This window comes from Watersipora subatra, chromosome 7 (genome assembly GCF_963576615.1).
Source record: "Watersipora subatra chromosome 7, tzWatSuba1.1, whole genome shotgun sequence".
Taxonomy (NCBI): domain Eukaryota; kingdom Metazoa; phylum Bryozoa; class Gymnolaemata; order Cheilostomatida; family Watersiporidae; genus Watersipora; species Watersipora subatra.
Window position 1 is genome coordinate 57,599,057 of NC_088714.1, and position 16,815 is coordinate 57,615,871.

Here is a 16,815-nt window from a genome sequence, read left to right on the forward strand (position 1 = left end):
CCTTTGGATATTGTTTCATTTGCAGTTCTAAGTGTGTTTTTGTTGCATTTTTTTCAATTAAAACTTATTGTTAAAATCCTTTTAACTGATTCAGAATTCAAAGGTTTGACCTTCTGATATTTTAAAAGTGTTTTATCTTTAGTACTCTCTTAGATGGCTGGCTGTTCATTTGATCGCTTGCCAGTGTTTTTGGCAGCATCAAATTAAATCAAGCCAGTCGCAAAATTTTAAAAGCTGGTCTTTGTTATACACAAGAATTTATGCCCAGGTGTTTGGTTACGGCAACCATTTTTTGATTCAGATTAATAAGAGACAACCAAATAGTTGAGTTTACGAATAATTAATTTGGGACTTATTTGACCAAAATTAGCAACAATTTTAAAGGAAAATTAAAATTTTATCGTATATTTCAAAATCACTACTTCATTAGACAAAATAACAGTTATACAACGGGCTATAATTAAGTTTCCTAATAAAAATAGAGACACAAGTAAATTTAAAAATTTTCAGTTTCAAAAATAAGGTTTTTGAAAACTGGAATTTATTTCTATAAGCGTAATTTTAAATAAAGATGGTATTAAAATTTGTTTTTAGATCTCTGTTTCCTTGACATGCTTACAATCCAAACATTTTTTTAGAAATTACGGTGTTTATGACTCAAAATGGCCGCTATTAGCCAATTTGTTAGAGGGTAATATGTTAGTTTAGTTTTAGGCTATCAGGAATATGCTGGGGTTTGCCAAGAGGCGGCCTATGGCCAATCTACATGAATTTAGATATGTTCAAAATTATTCCTTAATCTAAAAACTACTAAACCAGGTTTCTTTAAATAATTTCATCGGCAAATCAGTGGCTATATAGCATAGATTTGCTAGTTTTTACAACCTTTTGAGGCAGATTCTTTTGTTTTATCACTTGTTTGATCTCTTGCGATGAAAAGTATTTAAAATTACACAACAGTAAAAGAAAAATCAACTCCCATAGGTGAGGCATTATGTCCTTATAACATTAAAAACAAAAATATTCTAGTATCACAACTATTTTATATCTTATTATATATTTTAATGTTGCTTAGTTAGCTGAAAAAATTTACCCACTAAAATATAATAATGCAATAGAGACGACTCAACTACAGTTTAAACCAATTAGTTATAGTATTGGAACATCGTCTTTTGTTTTTTAGGAGTTGTATCAATATTATTATACATTTCATTGGGTTATACATAATAAATATAGTTTATTTCTTGTTTCCTAAACCATTACTACCAGACATTAAATTCATAAAATATGTATGCACAAGTCGTTATATAAAGGAAGGAATTATTACAGTGTTATTTAAGTTTCATTTTTTAACTCTGCTGTGCAACTTTATTGTTTATGACTTCAATACATTTTGCAGTTCCTTATTGCACTTACTCATGTAAATACTAAGTTTTCCAAATACTCAAGTGCAGCACTACAAAATAAATGTAGATACTAAAATTTCAAGTAGCTGTGGATCATGAAATTTCAGCTTTATTAAATCAGTTTTTTTCTAAATGCAATAAATATTGTTTTTATAAAACACCTAATAAGATAATTGAATGTTATAAATTTGAGGTGTAGCTGAAGTTTGAGAGATGCTCTGAAAGCTCGAGAGATTGTGAGTAAATCTTATAAAAATGGATGTTGAAGCTTATAGTGATGGAAGCAGATTCTTTTGCATTTCTAAGAATAATGCTGTTCAGCTTGCTTTACCAAAGTGCCCAGCAATAATGTTCCTAAAGTTCTGCGGAGTAGAAATAAATGTTTTAGGTTGTTGTTAAAACAAATTAAATTAGAAGTAAATGTAAATATTGTTGAATCAAACTTTCAATTGAATCAACTAATAATACTCTAGTCTCTGTGATATTCAGAATAACAACGATGAAAAATCGGTTTTTGCCAAATCTTCGCAAGAATGAGTTGTTATTTTTTGAATTTATATTGTGCTATTGCAAGAAATGTGTATTTGCATATTGGGTATAAAACTATGTTATTACTTTTATCTCTTATGTCCTTAAAGAGTCAACTATACAAACATAGACAAGGTCTTCGTACATGTATAGGAATTGTAAGCATGAGTAAAGTGTGCGTCATAGTTATTGCTGACAACTCTCAGAAAACATGGTTCAGTTACAGATTCAATTCTATAATATATGATATGGAAGGAAGAGCCTGCAGACAAACAGTTGTGTTTGGAACCTGTATTAATTTGAGTATAGTTTACATTGATCAGATATACATTTGAGTCATGTGAACAATAATATATAACAAATAGATAAAAACAAAACAGATAACAATAATAATGATGAAGTAGCTATTGCATAATGTTTGTTAATGCATATGTGTTTTCACTAGGTTTATTGGTAGTGTAAAAAACCGAAAGTTATAGAATAAACTCTTTGGGGCATAGTTCATCATTGCTCAAATGCAGGTAGGTAGCACAGCACAACTTGAAAACACCGCCATCTAGCCAAAAGCAAGAGTAGTTGTGACAGTGCTCATGTCATACTCTCTTTTCTCTCTGCTAAGTTCAATCTCTCCTTCATTTTTCCCATTTTCTGCAATGTAAAATATATTCAGCACTAGCTAGTTTTTCATCAAATTTGAAAAACAGAAGAGCAGTTCAAATGCAAAAATTTACGAGAAATCTGGCTATTACAATGAGACCGCTACTGGCAACATCTGTAGAAAAATATGTGTTGCAATATGATTAGCAAATTAACTTATAGCAACCATTAGTCAGCGTGTTATTATTGTTTGTGCATACTTGTGATCGAACTTAATTTTTTTTGCTACAATATTTGTGCATCTTAGAGAGTCAAAAATTTGAATAAACAATCAGTGGAATTAACAAGTAACTAATTCTAGAGGACATCGATTTTATAATTATTTTGATTAAATAGTCTTTCAAGAAACATTTTGAAATAAATAAGAACTGATTCTGTACTGAAATAGTTTAAAACATTTATGTAGATATTATGGATTTTGCTCAGAGTATTTTAATCTATTCTGTAATAAAATAAGCAAAATATCAAAAAATGTTGATGGCTGTTAGAGCAAGGCTACATGAAGATTCAAAAATTCAATTGTGTAGTTTTATGTTTTATATCTTGACTAACTGTGCTACCCAGCATTTCCCGGATAATGAAAAAGTCTTTGGTCAGAAAATTGATTTTTATATTCAACATATGACAACATTTGCCATTCTAACTTTCAAACTACATATCATGAAAGAAGTGTTTTGTGTAGGTGAAATGAATTAAGAGAAAAAATAAAGACAACTGTAAAGGTTTTCAAACTTTTTCAAACAACTGTAACATTTAAACTCCATATCATGAGAAAAAGGTTTTTGCACAAGACAACTAAAATTAAAATAATTGAAAAAATTATAAAGGTTTTCAAAGAGCTGTAAGTTTATAATTTTATAATTTTCATCGACGTATATTTTTAAAAAGCATACAGTAGAACCTCCGTTCTTGAACATAATCCGTTCTAGAAGGTTGATCAAAAACCGAGTTGTTCGAGATCCAAAACAATTTTTTCCATAAAAATAAAATTATGTAAATATTAATCTATTCCAAAGCAAGAAAACAACTTCGGTAAAGTCTTTTTTCAACATTTTACGCCATAAGCTGTACTGTATACTATAAATAGAAATGGGTAGATATACATAGATCGTGTTTAGTTTTAATAAAAGGTTTTCTGTTTATGATGATGGGAGAAAATCAAAAGTAACTATTTCGTACGCTTGGCTCTTAAAACATAAACATTAAAGGTTAAGATACAATACTAAAAATTGCGGAAATTAATATAAAACATCAAAAAATTCAACAGATCAGTGACATCAAAAATCATAGAAAAAAGAAAAATAAACAGCAAGGCACGTTCACTTCACATCTTTAAAGAAGACTCCTCCTCCAAAACAATTTAGGGTAACTCGACTGGAGCGGTTATCTCCCTAGCAAAGTTTCTTCGGTAGAGGATACGTTGTCCCAGATGGTTCTTCCCTTTTTGTAAAGAATTTATGAAGCGTAAAATGCTTCTCTGTTTGTTAACGAATGCTTCCATGCTGTTTTCGAAGCTTTGCTAATTTCGATGCCCATGCTCTGGTTTAGTCAAGAACCAAATTTATGTTTGAGCTCCCACAAACAAATCTCAATATCTTTGGTCAAAAACCTAAGGCTAAAATAATTAGCATGTGCATGGTGTACCGTTTTATGATGCCACGTATCTGATCACTATGGCATGGTAGTGGTAGCGCATTGTGGTGGAGCACCCAAATAAGACACTTGTTGATGCGATCATTGTGAGTCCAAATCTATTCAAACGCGAAATTTCATGATTATATCATTATAATTATATAATTATCATTATATCATATATATCAATTTCATGAAATATCAAGATTCAAATAGCTACAGCTAGCCATACCGAAAACAGAAAACTTTGAGAAATATATATATAGATATAATCTTTTTCTGTCACAAACTGCAAATCTTAATGTTAAATTGCGCATAAAAGTACAAAAATATTCCTACTATATATTTCAAAAAAGACAATCTCAAACAGAGGATTCGTGTTTGAAAAGCATAATCTAGAATCATTACAAAAATAGATTTTGCAATTTACATTTAAGAAAATTGAAAAAAAACTTAGTTAGTTAGTCAAAGATGATGCACGATGCTCAAGCATTTGGTTTTTGCTACCAGATTTTAAAGAGCAGTTCAACCACTTTTGAAAACAAACTTAAGAACTGAGCTTAAAGTACTCCACTGAAGTTTGTGTTCTCACTAACCTGGCTCATTATCATCACTGTTCTTCATGACCACCATCCATTGGTATCCACTTCTACACTCATCATGAACTTTCTGGGGCAGAAAACTTGTATCAGATATTTTTCCAGGAACCACTACTACACCGATTTCAGTTTCTTTGGCTCCCACTTCACCTCTATTGTTGGACTGTAAGAAATCTTCCAAACCAGTATCAATAGTGCTATTTCCTCCTATGGGTATTATGTAACAAACAGGGTCTTCTGGGTTCTTTCTCACGTGGATTCCCTGTAAGGTATTAAACATAGGCAAGAAAAAACATGCTTAAGCTCAGATTCAAATTCTATCACAGCGATTGGCTAAGTAATAAAGTTAAAAGTGAGCAAACAAAAAGCAGTAATAATAATATTTAAACACAAAAAAACTTTCAATTATTTACTTTGCTTTACATTTTAAACAATGATCAGAGCAAACACATTATTCTTTTTGTTTTCTGTTATGTATTTTTCATTTAAATTAGCTCACAATGACTGCTACAGTATTTAGCTAAGATATATGCTTAGTTTTACCTTGCCAAGGTCATCAAAGTCAAACCTTCCATCACTCTGGTAGTTGTAGATCAGGTGTCCACCATGGCTGTACTCCATGCAATCTTTTTCCTTTATTAATCATCCAAAAAATACTTCTTTAGACACTCCTCGTGTTAACGTTAGGATTCAGCAGAATTAAAAGTTATGAATTTAAAACTTGAGTCATTCTAATATGTTGTTATCATGTCATTTAGCTTTCTGGTAAAAGGTTCGCATGTGAATTAAAAACTTAAAAACTCTAGCAATATCATGAAACCAATTTTTGAAATAATTTGCTCACCTTCTTATCAGAAGTTTTCACGAGGATTTCAGCATTCAGATTGACACTCTCCTCATTCTTTCCTTTGTTCTGGTTGTTAGAGTGAGTGTTGGCTAAAGCCAGGTAGATAATAAACGCTACCGACACTGTTAGCAGCAGAGTAAGTATCAACATGGAAATACCAATCAGCTTGGACTTGCCTGTTCCTGACATCTTCTGAAATATACATACATGTATTAAGCAGTTTGTGAAAATCCATTGAAACAGATGTAATGTTTTACACACATGTTAGGCTACATAAAATTTTAATTTCACGGTAAATAAATACCGTGAAACTGATATTTCACGGTATATTGATAAAAAATCATTCTTTACAACTAACGGGTAAGGGCGTTAGCACAATAAGATAGTACCTGAAATATCTGGCTATTAATTACAAATAGGAAGTTTTTGCTAAAGTCTATAAATCTATTAGTACTATTAATATCACAGTGGTTCAAGTGGTTATATAACTTGAAAACATGTGCGTAGGACATTTTGAACCACGCAATTTTCAGGGTGAAAAGGGGAGTTCTTTTTAAAACTTGCACACAGCTTTTGAAGGTTTTGTAGGTTTACAATTTAGGTCTGGTTGATCTCCTAGTTAGTGTAAAATATTAAATAATTGCACAGAATTTGTTTTATAATTGGTAATTTATAAAGAATACACTGCTCTTAAAAATGGATTAAGTGAAATTAAAGTAATATATCATCTGTGTACCTGCTTAAAAATCTATTTTCTCTGAACATGCATCTAAACTTATGAAAATTAATCCTTTTACTCAAAGTTTGAAAATGGTTATTTTTGTTGACAAGCAATAAAACCCTGTATTAGTTTCTTGTTTAGGAATTTACTTAAATAACTTACCATCCTATTTTAAGCATATTGTTTTATAATAGTGTATAATAAATGCTGCTTCTAAAAAGTAAACATCTAAATAAATGGTGTTTAAAAAATAATATACTAAAGTCAGTATAAATGCCAGCTTCTTTTTGGTTTCTATCTGATCTGCAGTTCATTAGTTTCATAATAAAATGTTTATAAAAAACACTTTGTTAATGACCCACTGCAAATAAAATTCATCAGTGTCAATAATGCTTCGGCGCGTACTTTATGTTATTTTTTCATAACAATTTTACTTTCTAAAATGTACGATAATATATAAATAAATATTTCAACAAAGTCTTTTTTAGACAAGTATTCCAAAATGGTGTCTCATAAAAAATAAGTTATTTTCAGATGTTAAGCAACCTAATTTTTTGCCTGTCTCTTAATTTTTAACTCACCTCAGTGATCTCTGACTTCTCATCCATCCTGAACTGAAGCTGCTTGCTATTTGTGCTTCTTTTATAGTTAACTAAAAGCTGCGCATGCGCTCCTGTAGACTTAAATTATCACCGTGTAACATAACAGGTGATTTAGGTTTAGTTAAAGAATTTGAAATATTAAATAATGTAAGAAAAGCTTTATTTATAGTACAAAGAAACCCTTATTTTGGCACTCGAACCTGCAAAAAATTGTGTGTTTGGAATAATGTGCATTTTTGGTAAGCTTTATGTTTTAGTCAACACTTGTTTTGAAAATAAAACATAAATTAGTCGACTCAATAGTTTAGTGGTGTGAATTGATGATGAAGTTTGTAAATAAAGTGATGGCTATTTAAAATGCTAGCAGTAGCAATTATTCAGGGTGTAATCCAAGTAATTCTTGAAAGGATAAAGAGTTGCAACCAACTTACAAAAATAGTAGCGTAAATACAAATTTTTGTCGGATCACTCTATGGAATGATCAGAAAGATTCATTAGGTTATAATGATGCTGTTTCCATTTTAGTAATAAAATACTAAAAAGTAAAGAATGCAATTGTAATTAAGTTACTAGGTGCAGTTAAATAAAGCTCGATTGATTAAAACATCGTAATACTTAATATTTGGTTTCAACGTGTTTGGAAAACATTTTCATATTAAATGTTTCCAATGGCTGATAATATGCTTGGCATATTTTTACTTTCTACGAGTAGCAACAATATTTTTACTTAGTATAAGCATATGTTTATACAGTTGTTAGACTATGATGAGAAACTGCCTAGTTTTCTTGTTTTTCTAAAATATATCTTTGTGTGAATAATAAATCTTTTTGATGCAATTGATTTAAATTATACAACTCTTTTTTTCCATGTTTTTAGAGAAGTCAAAAACTAATGTAGCTAATGCTCAGGGTGTTCATATAAACATGAGGTCAATATTTAGGAGAGTAGCGGTGCTTAACTCTTTTGGCAAAGAACCTGGTAATAGAGGTTATGAAATTGATGAAAAATGTTCACAGAAATAAATGGAGTCGCTTTGCCTTTGTTTAGCCAGCTTTCACTGGCTGAACATGTTTAAGATAAACCCATGTCAAAGATTAATCACCAATAATACTCTAAAGCATTGATGTAAGTTTATGCATTGTCCAAAAATGGCAAATAATCAGAAAATCTTAAAACTACTAAATTAGAAACATCATCACTACAGTAGTTTATAGTTGCAGCATTTTGTGTTAGTTTAGTTCATTTAATTGGTTTACTAGTCAATCTGTCATTTCAACTGACGGAAATATTTTAATTATAAAATGTTAGTTGTAGTTATACACTAGTTTAAAATTTTAACTTTTTTGTTTCAACATAGGATAGACACACCACATATCTATACAAAAACTATATGCTATAAAACTAATATCGTTAATTATGGGTACCAAACATTTCTTTCAAATTGACAATAAGTTACGCACATAAATAGTTTGATATTTTTCTTTTTGTTAGGAATAGTCTGCATAACCAGTTTAATGTTTTGTTGTAGCAATTGAATGTCTTCAAGTCAGCGTGGTGTTCTCTCCTGTGATGCAGCTAATTGTAAAGAGACCAGAGATCTATTTGCTTAGCCTCGGGCAAGGGAATTACCTTCTGCATTACCTACCATAGTCCGTCTGTATCCCATTTACTACTTGTGAATTTTCTCTGTTCATATTTAGCTCGGTTTGCTACATTTATTTTGTTGTTCGCTGTTTGCATTCATTGTCTTTTATTTTGAATGTGATATATATTATAAATTGCCTACAAAATTGAAATGTATGAATATATATTGTATATACTATATGAAAATCATTCTACTGCAGCAAATTTAAACTCTGTAAGAGCCATATATGCATATTCTTCGCCATCTTCAGTTCCAGGATATGCAGCTCGCACCATGTTAAGACACAGACTGGTAGTGATCGTCACTCTTATTTTATAATTTCTGGTGGGTCTGTTCAAAATAGCAAAGATCTGTAGGCGCATAGCCTCCTCTGCCCACACACCATGTTGTAGATCTTGTGTTCTTGCAGCCTTTCAGATGGTACCAGACTCTCCGCATCTGAATACTTGGTGCTAACAAAATATTAGACTTTTAGGGTATTTTAATAACATATTGGATGAAGCAATAAAAATAGCAGCCACAAAGGCTAATTACCTTCAAAACTTACCATGGTAGTGTCGATAGTTATAATAAGCTACTCCCAATTGACCTGGAATTATAAGGTATTTTACTTCCTCAACTTTGGTAATGCATTTGAAACCAGTCTGTGGAACAGAATGCCACATATCGTGGTTTGCGCAGCAAACCACGATACGTGGTTTGGTCGTGAAAATGAGACATTCATCTCTTTTTTTCTCACGCATGGCAATTTTTACACTTACATAACCACTAAACTGGTGGTGCCACATAAACATCCTGTAATCAATAAAACAAACGTAATGAATACATGTCATTCGTAGATATGTCATTCTAAGGTGTATTTACGGTAAGGTTTCAATTTGGGAGTCAAATACCCTACAGGATGAAAGTATTCAATATATATACTGTATATATATATATATATCTATATATATATATATATATATATATATATATATATATATATATATATAATTGCTTCCTCACCCCGGTTAACCCATATGGGTGGTAATTTCTGTTCTAACGCCGGTCTCCTACCAGATACCTGGGAGTTTGAGCACTTGCCTCAAGATCTTAGCTGTTCTTGTTTTGGTAACTCACCTTAGTTGATTGCTGTCGGTATCTGGGCAAGCCACATTTTATGCGCCCGTGTTATTGTGCCCAGTGCCCAATGACTACTGGAATTACAGTTGTTCTTCTTACATCTCAGAATTTTTCAATCTCTTCTCCAAGAGAGAGATATTTCTCTACCTTTTCTTTTTCTTTGCAGGCTATGTTGTAGTCATTGGGTACTGCTATGTCTGTTATAGTGGCCCTCTTGTTCTCATTTTCCACCACCACTATATGTAGTTGGTTTGCTAGGACATGCTTGTCCATATATACTTACTTACATTTGAATTTTGCGCTGATTTGAGCTTTGCTAAGCTGGTTATCCTTACATAGCAGGTTTGGTGAATGAAAGACAGCTCAGCTTTGCTACCGGTGGACGTATCAACAACATCATCATAAGTATAAGAATGTATAAAATCCTGGAGTAAAGTGCTTTCTAGATCTTTATTAGTAACTACCCAATCTTTGAGATATTTCAGCAACTTATCATAGCATTGCTGACTGAGTTGTTTGGGTGGATTTTTTAGCTAGTGCTTTGAAAGTGGCAGCAACAAATCGTAATGCTGATTATCTTACTCATAAATCAAAAACATTTTGATTGGAACTCAATTTCTCAATATAATTAAATGCTAGAACTCCACACACTGTATTCACCCTTAAACTACCCCACGCTTTGAACCAATCAAATGATTAAAATTCGTTTGGCAAGAGAGGGCAACTCTCCAATTTTGGTTCTAAAAAATCATTAATTCTGATTTAATGGGCAGGTTTGCAGTGAGTTACTGCATCCCGTGTTGTTCAGCACCTTTAACTCTATAACCCACAACCCACACATTGTATATCCATGCAACTTGAGCGAAACTGAACAATAATTGGAGGTGGCTTACTGACTACTAATAGCATTTTATAAAGCTGTGCTTTAATGAAAGCGCTCAATAGTTTCCAAATAATTGATATCAACAAAAATGCCATAGCTGATATACCACAGCTGTTGATGTTGGTATGATGTGGTTTGGTAATGGCTGCTGCTACAAAACAGCTCCAAACAAATATATAAAGAAGTATAATTGCTGTACCTTCTTTTATTGACTCATTGATGTGATATTTTCTTGAACTATCCTTTGCACTAAAATTTCACAACGTACTGTGAGACAAGCATGTATACATCTTTTGTGTGCATGCATTTGGTACAATTTTCATGGGTTTAAAAACACCACGTAGGTTTTGCGAACTTTCCTTTAGCTCTTTGTCAGAAGCTTTTAGGTTTTTAAGGTGAAAGCTTAAATATGGTTTGCTGTATGTTGCCATCACTTGTTTGCTCCAAGTATTTTGAAATAACCTGCACCTGTTTTGCTTTTCTCACACAAGGAACTCACTACCAAAAAATTTGAATTGAATTGTAATCCAAATCTATAAATAGAACCTCAATCCCTGGTAAAGCCAACTTTGTCACATCTAACTACCGTCTATAGCAGTGGTTCCCAACTGGTGGTCCATGGACCCCTAAGGGTCCACAGGAACTTTTGAGGGGGTCCACAGGCTGGTGCCAGTATTGGTTTTTCTAGCAAGATATTTACAGCTATTTCTGACATAGTGATTGGATCAATGATATAAACCCTGAAAGGATAGGTGACGGCTATCATATGGGCGGGGTTTAAGGATCGAAATCTGTTGGGATTGTGCTAGCCTGGGTTTCAGGGCTAATTCAATTCCCGCGGGGTGGTCGCATTGTCTTGTTAGGTTTTTGGGTTGAGACTTTTATTACCTATGTGTGTCAATCGCTGGATAGTACCTGATTTCTACTTAGTGGTACAAAATAACGCAACCTGTAACCAGCAAACACATAATTCTCCCTCCCCCTCTTCAGTTTCAGCAATATACGGTACTAAAATCCATGGATAATAAAAAATTTCAACTTACTTATTTTTACCAATTTTCACATTGGTAGGGGTCTTCCCGAAATCACCCAAGCAATGGCCTTTTTTCCCTAGTTTTTAATTAATATTTTTCCACCTATGATATAAAATGGCAGTCTTTTGTCGTTGTCACATTTTTTGGCCTGGCCAATAAGATGGGACAGCGGCAAAGCTGTGCAGTGTAGTTTTCATACTTAAATTCGGTATGTAAAACTAAATTTTGGTCATTTCTCAATGGTGACTATTAATATCATGAATGCTTGTTAATGGCAGCTGACTGATCATAATTGTGTAAATATTTGGCAACTATATTTATTTGACAACAAAATGAACCCAGCATGTTGAAACCATGAAACCAGCAAAACAAGATGTTTATGAAGATAAAACTATTGAAGAATTTTTGCATTCTATGATTCATTCATATCCACAGACAGCCAAACACGCCCTTTAAACTTTGTTCCCATTTGTGTCTACATACTTATGCGAGTCCGCTTTCTCCTCCATGGTTGTTCTCAAATCGAAACATTGAAACCGACTGGGACTTGAAGACGACATGCGATGCGCTTTGTCAACCATTCCCCCAAAGATTGAGAATTTGGTGAAAAACGAGAAGTACAATCCATCCCACTAACAAACTGACTACTGAAAATTAACAGTCAAAGCAATTTAGTATAGCATTGCTTTATATAAGTAAATAAATAGAAACATTTCAAATGTTTTGTCTCTTATATTATTCCAATTTATAATGTACGCCAATTTACAATGCATTGTTATAAACACCATATATTATGATGTTTATAAAGGGTCCATGACTTTTAGATAAAGAGCTCAGGGGGTCCATGGCTAAAGTAGTTGGGAACCACTGGTCTATAGTAACTGATGAGCAAATAGGCATCACTAAGATAGCACCTACTGATATGGTCTGAACTGAATGTTAAACGGGATCTCTAGTGTGAATTATATGAAAAAGGTACTATTTTGAGAGTGCTATAGCCAACCCTATATCATCAATTATGTATAATGAGATCTAGCAATGAAGCATTGATGTGGATGACACTTGAGAATTGTAGAATTCATTAAGTATTAGCAAGAAGTTTTTGAATGTTTTTAAGTTTTAGCAACACCTCAATATTCTACTGATGAGAACAAAAATTCAAAGTGGTAAAAGAGAATTAATGACAAACTTTTCTCATATATTGAACTAGAGCCAAACAGCTGCATGCAACCAATCACAAAGCAAAAAAATAATGCTGATCAGCATTACACAAAGTTAATACCAAGTTATTATAGTTCTTTGAGTATTTATAGCGATTGAATTTTAAGCGAGAATACAACTTATTACATATTTTGCTCAAGGTAGTTTCTGATATGCCAAACCAATAATGTAAGTCAGCAGATTATTCTTCTATTAAATATGCCTTGAATTTGCGCCAAGCTGCTAAGATTTTTTCCAAACAATTATTTTTTTCTATTGGCAAATTTTCCGCAAAAGGTTTTAATCCCATAGTGCAAGGAGGTCATGTAATGAGAGCTCTCTGCAGTTAGTATTTTATATGGATGTTTAAGATGAATAACAACCTACTGCAATTAGATAAGAACAGAGCCAACAGAAATATAATACCATTTCAAGCTAGCATTTTCACTAACATCTAAAATTTTTAATTGATTTCAAACGTTTATTACAAACAATAGTAAGTCCTAATTGGTGAATTGGTCTGTTAGACCTCATAAGCACTACGCATTTTCATGATTTTTGATAGTTTTATCCAAACTTTACTCGTACATGCTCTGTGCTTTTTGTCAGGTCCCAAAAATATTTGGTTCCCAAACTCTGTCTGGTTTTTGAGAGCCAGACATGTAAATACCTATTTATAAATCTTTGACTGAAAATTGAAGAAATGCTAGCTATTACCCGGCTTACTGATAACTTTGACTGCATCATTTTTTCAGCTTTTTGAGGTGTGATATCTTCTGTCAAAGATTCTTAATATTTATTACCAAGAGAGCGCATTCGAGTTTATCGAGCAATTAGTTGTTAATCCTAACATTTTAAAAATAAACACTAGAAGAGTCTTCGAGTCTGACTTTGCAATTTTCCTTTTTTTTGCTTACGTGTGACAGATGGTGGTGAGCTTGTAAACACCATTTAGTTAAAAGAATGAAGATAAAGGTTACTATTTATAACTTTGTTAGTAAAATAATTACCATTAAAGCCAGACATTAATATCATGCTGTCAAACACTACGTATGTATGCTTACATAACTCCTACACAAAAGTGCATCGCGGTCTATCATGTGGTAATGAGAATTCTAGAATGGCTAAATTGATCAGTTATAATATTATTTATGATACGTGTCAGTTTTATATTTGTCATTTGAGCAAACTGATGATTTCAATGCCTTATTGGAAAATTTCTAACAATCAAAAGTTTGGCTGAAGGCTAAATATACATTTTCAAACCATAGTTTATACATCGCTCCTTCAGGAACTTATACTTTTTTTCTTCTTTGAAAGCTCTTATCTAGCAACATAAATTATTTTGCAAAAAATTTGAAGCAAATAAATTAGACTTTTAGCATGAAAATAATAACATTGATGATCTATGCAAAAACTGAAGTGCAGCTGATGAGTATTTGGTCTATTTTGTATAGTAAATATGCTGATTTTGTTTTTAGTTTTATAAGATAATAAAAAGCTTAGCCTTTATTAATTATGTGAGATATACACAGAGTTTTCATTTGTTTAAAAGATTTTGAGTTGCTACCACTTTGACAGACACAGCAAAATCTGAGTGAATTTGACGCCATTCCACTCCAATAAATTTGTGGTAAAAATTCGCATTGAAACAGCTGTTCAATGTCACAAAGACACTTACTGCTGATGAATTTAAATTAATCAGATGTGACTAAGCTTTTCCTAATAGAGGAAACATTAGTGCATTTAATTGCACCATTAAGCGGGTCTATTTAGACTACTAGGTTGTTCGAATGACGATGACGAGATAGTTACTTTTTTATCTTATAGTCTAATTCATTAAATGACTGAATTTACTAATTGTACAGTTACCAACTTCACTGGTGCTGACCTCTTTCTAGACTTGGCTCTCTACTCTTTACTAAAAGCAATTGTCGTTCGTGTGATCTAAAAAATAATAACTTTTTAGCAGATTTAGTTTAGTGAATTCTGTTGCTGCTATTTAAATTAAAGGGCAGCACTACAAAAACAAATATACAGATCAGACATCATAGCTGAGTTAGTACAACAAATGTACAAAGTGTGAATTGAGAAGCGTCCGTGAACCAAAATCGAGCCTACTTCAACAAGTTCTGTTTTGAGGAGTATACATCGCTAGTCCCAGAAAGATTGATAAAGTGCAGCTCTAAATTCTTAAATTGGTAATGTGCAAATTCATAGAAGTCAATTAGAAATCTATTCAAAGCATTAAAACTTGGAGCTGTGGTGTGTTTTTAAAGATTTTATATATTGCTCTTTGGTGAAGTTTTTCCTATTACAGTATTTTTCAAAAATCTTGGCCTTACTTTTATTACAAATACATCATTTTTAAAACAACTCAGACTGGTACCCCGCATCTTGTTATGAGATGTTTTTGTCTTCTCATTTCAGAATAGTTTTTAATTAGCTAAACCAATTTTCAAATAAAACTTGAAACTTTAGTAATACGACACAATAAGTTAAAAGCAACCGTTTTAACCAATACAGATGTGTTTTGATAGTTACCGCTGGGCGCATCAATAGTTTATACACATTTTGATTGTCACCAGAATAAGCATCACATAACTATTAGTTGCTTTGCATGCTGCTACAACATTATCTCTTTGCAACTGACTTTATTCATCTAAATTATTATGGTTCAAATATCTTTATGAATAATCTAATGTAGTTTAAGTTATTGTAGGAATGCTTTAACAGAACTCTTGCTCTAACCAAAAGAACAGGTTTTTTTAGAGCTCATGTGTACAACTATTGGTGGTCATAGCAAAAAGCCTTACTCGCAGCTATAATATAAACTGATGGACAAATATATGGTTCTCTATACTCAATAAACACTTATATGATCATTTTCTGAAAGATCATATCAAGCTCAGTTATATTTCATGTGTTTATGGCATTCACAAAAACTTATCTTGCTATGATGATATTAGATAATTATTATGCTTTTTGGTAGTCTGAAGTTACCTGAGAAAGTTTACTACCATCAAATCATTCAGCTCAATGTATGTCTTTAATGCTAGATACAGTACGCATTATTTCTATTTCTTATTCTACAACGCACACAAAAAATTTGAACATACCTCACTTCCTGCCGCCAATACTTTTAATCAGTTATAAAAAAGCTCATCCTTCTAGTAAAAGCTGTTCTTCAGTCTTAAATGCAATATTTTTCTTTAAACCAACTGAGGCTGTTGCTGACAAGTCTTGGTTTATTACTGTATTGTCCACAGGAGATGAGACAATTCCTCATAAAAGATTTTCAAGTTAAAAAAAATAGTTCAATACATTGGGCTAACTGTCGCTTCATGTTAAGAAGGTTTTTCTCAATCTTTTGATGCTGAAAAATCTGTTTTCCATTAAAATTCTTCTTAAAGAACTAAATTGAAGAAATATTGATTTATTAGCTTGAGTTAAGAAATATTATCATCTTGGCAACATTTAGGCACGAAGAACGAAATCCATCACTTCAAAGAAATGTAGTAATATGAATCGGCACCTGAGTTAGCATCAACTAGAAAAGTCCAGAAGGGAATAATTTTTATTTTAGTAAAGGCTATTGATCCCGCAGCTGAGGCATGCTCATTTTAAAATATTTATTGCTAAGATGGTTTATATGTGATTAAAACTTCTCAGGAACTCTCCAGATAGGCTTGATTGTTTTAAAATTTATGTTTTATCTTTATTCTTACGAACTCTATTTTTCAGTGTCAAAAATAAATTGATTTATTCAATTTGCCACATCAAAGAGCTTATTTGCCATGCTTTTGTTTATTTGGGCGAGCATGCAGTTGGTAACTTAGCTTTTGGTTAAATAGTTTAATTTAAGTTTATTTTTAACTTATCACATGACATAGTTAGGCTATGCTGGCATCAACTTGGACCTTTGTAACATGGATGTT

General features: G+C 32.1%; 1 protein-coding gene across 2 annotated transcripts in view; it reads right to left on the reverse strand.

The window, feature by feature from the left end:
* LOC137399943 (uncharacterized) overlaps positions 1-5,835 on the reverse strand; it is a 295,444-nt gene extending 289,609 nt beyond the window's left edge. The window contains exons 1-4 of one of the 2 annotated variants that reach the window (XM_068086209.1): positions 5,667-5,835; positions 5,366-5,455; positions 4,820-5,084; positions 2,191-2,582 (exon numbers count right to left, since the gene is read on the reverse strand). In XM_068086209.1, coding sequence (XP_067942310.1) covers positions 2,491-2,582; positions 4,820-5,084; positions 5,366-5,455; positions 5,667-5,819 — 600 coding nt within the window. In that variant the 5' untranslated portion in view covers positions 5,820-5,835 and the 3' untranslated portion in view covers positions 2,191-2,490. Of the gene's footprint in view, positions 1-2,190; positions 2,583-4,819; positions 5,085-5,365; positions 5,456-5,666 lie in introns of those variants that run through there. The other variant, XM_068086210.1, reaches the window with a different exon arrangement.
* Between the last annotated feature and the right edge of the window lie 10,980 nt (positions 5,836-16,815).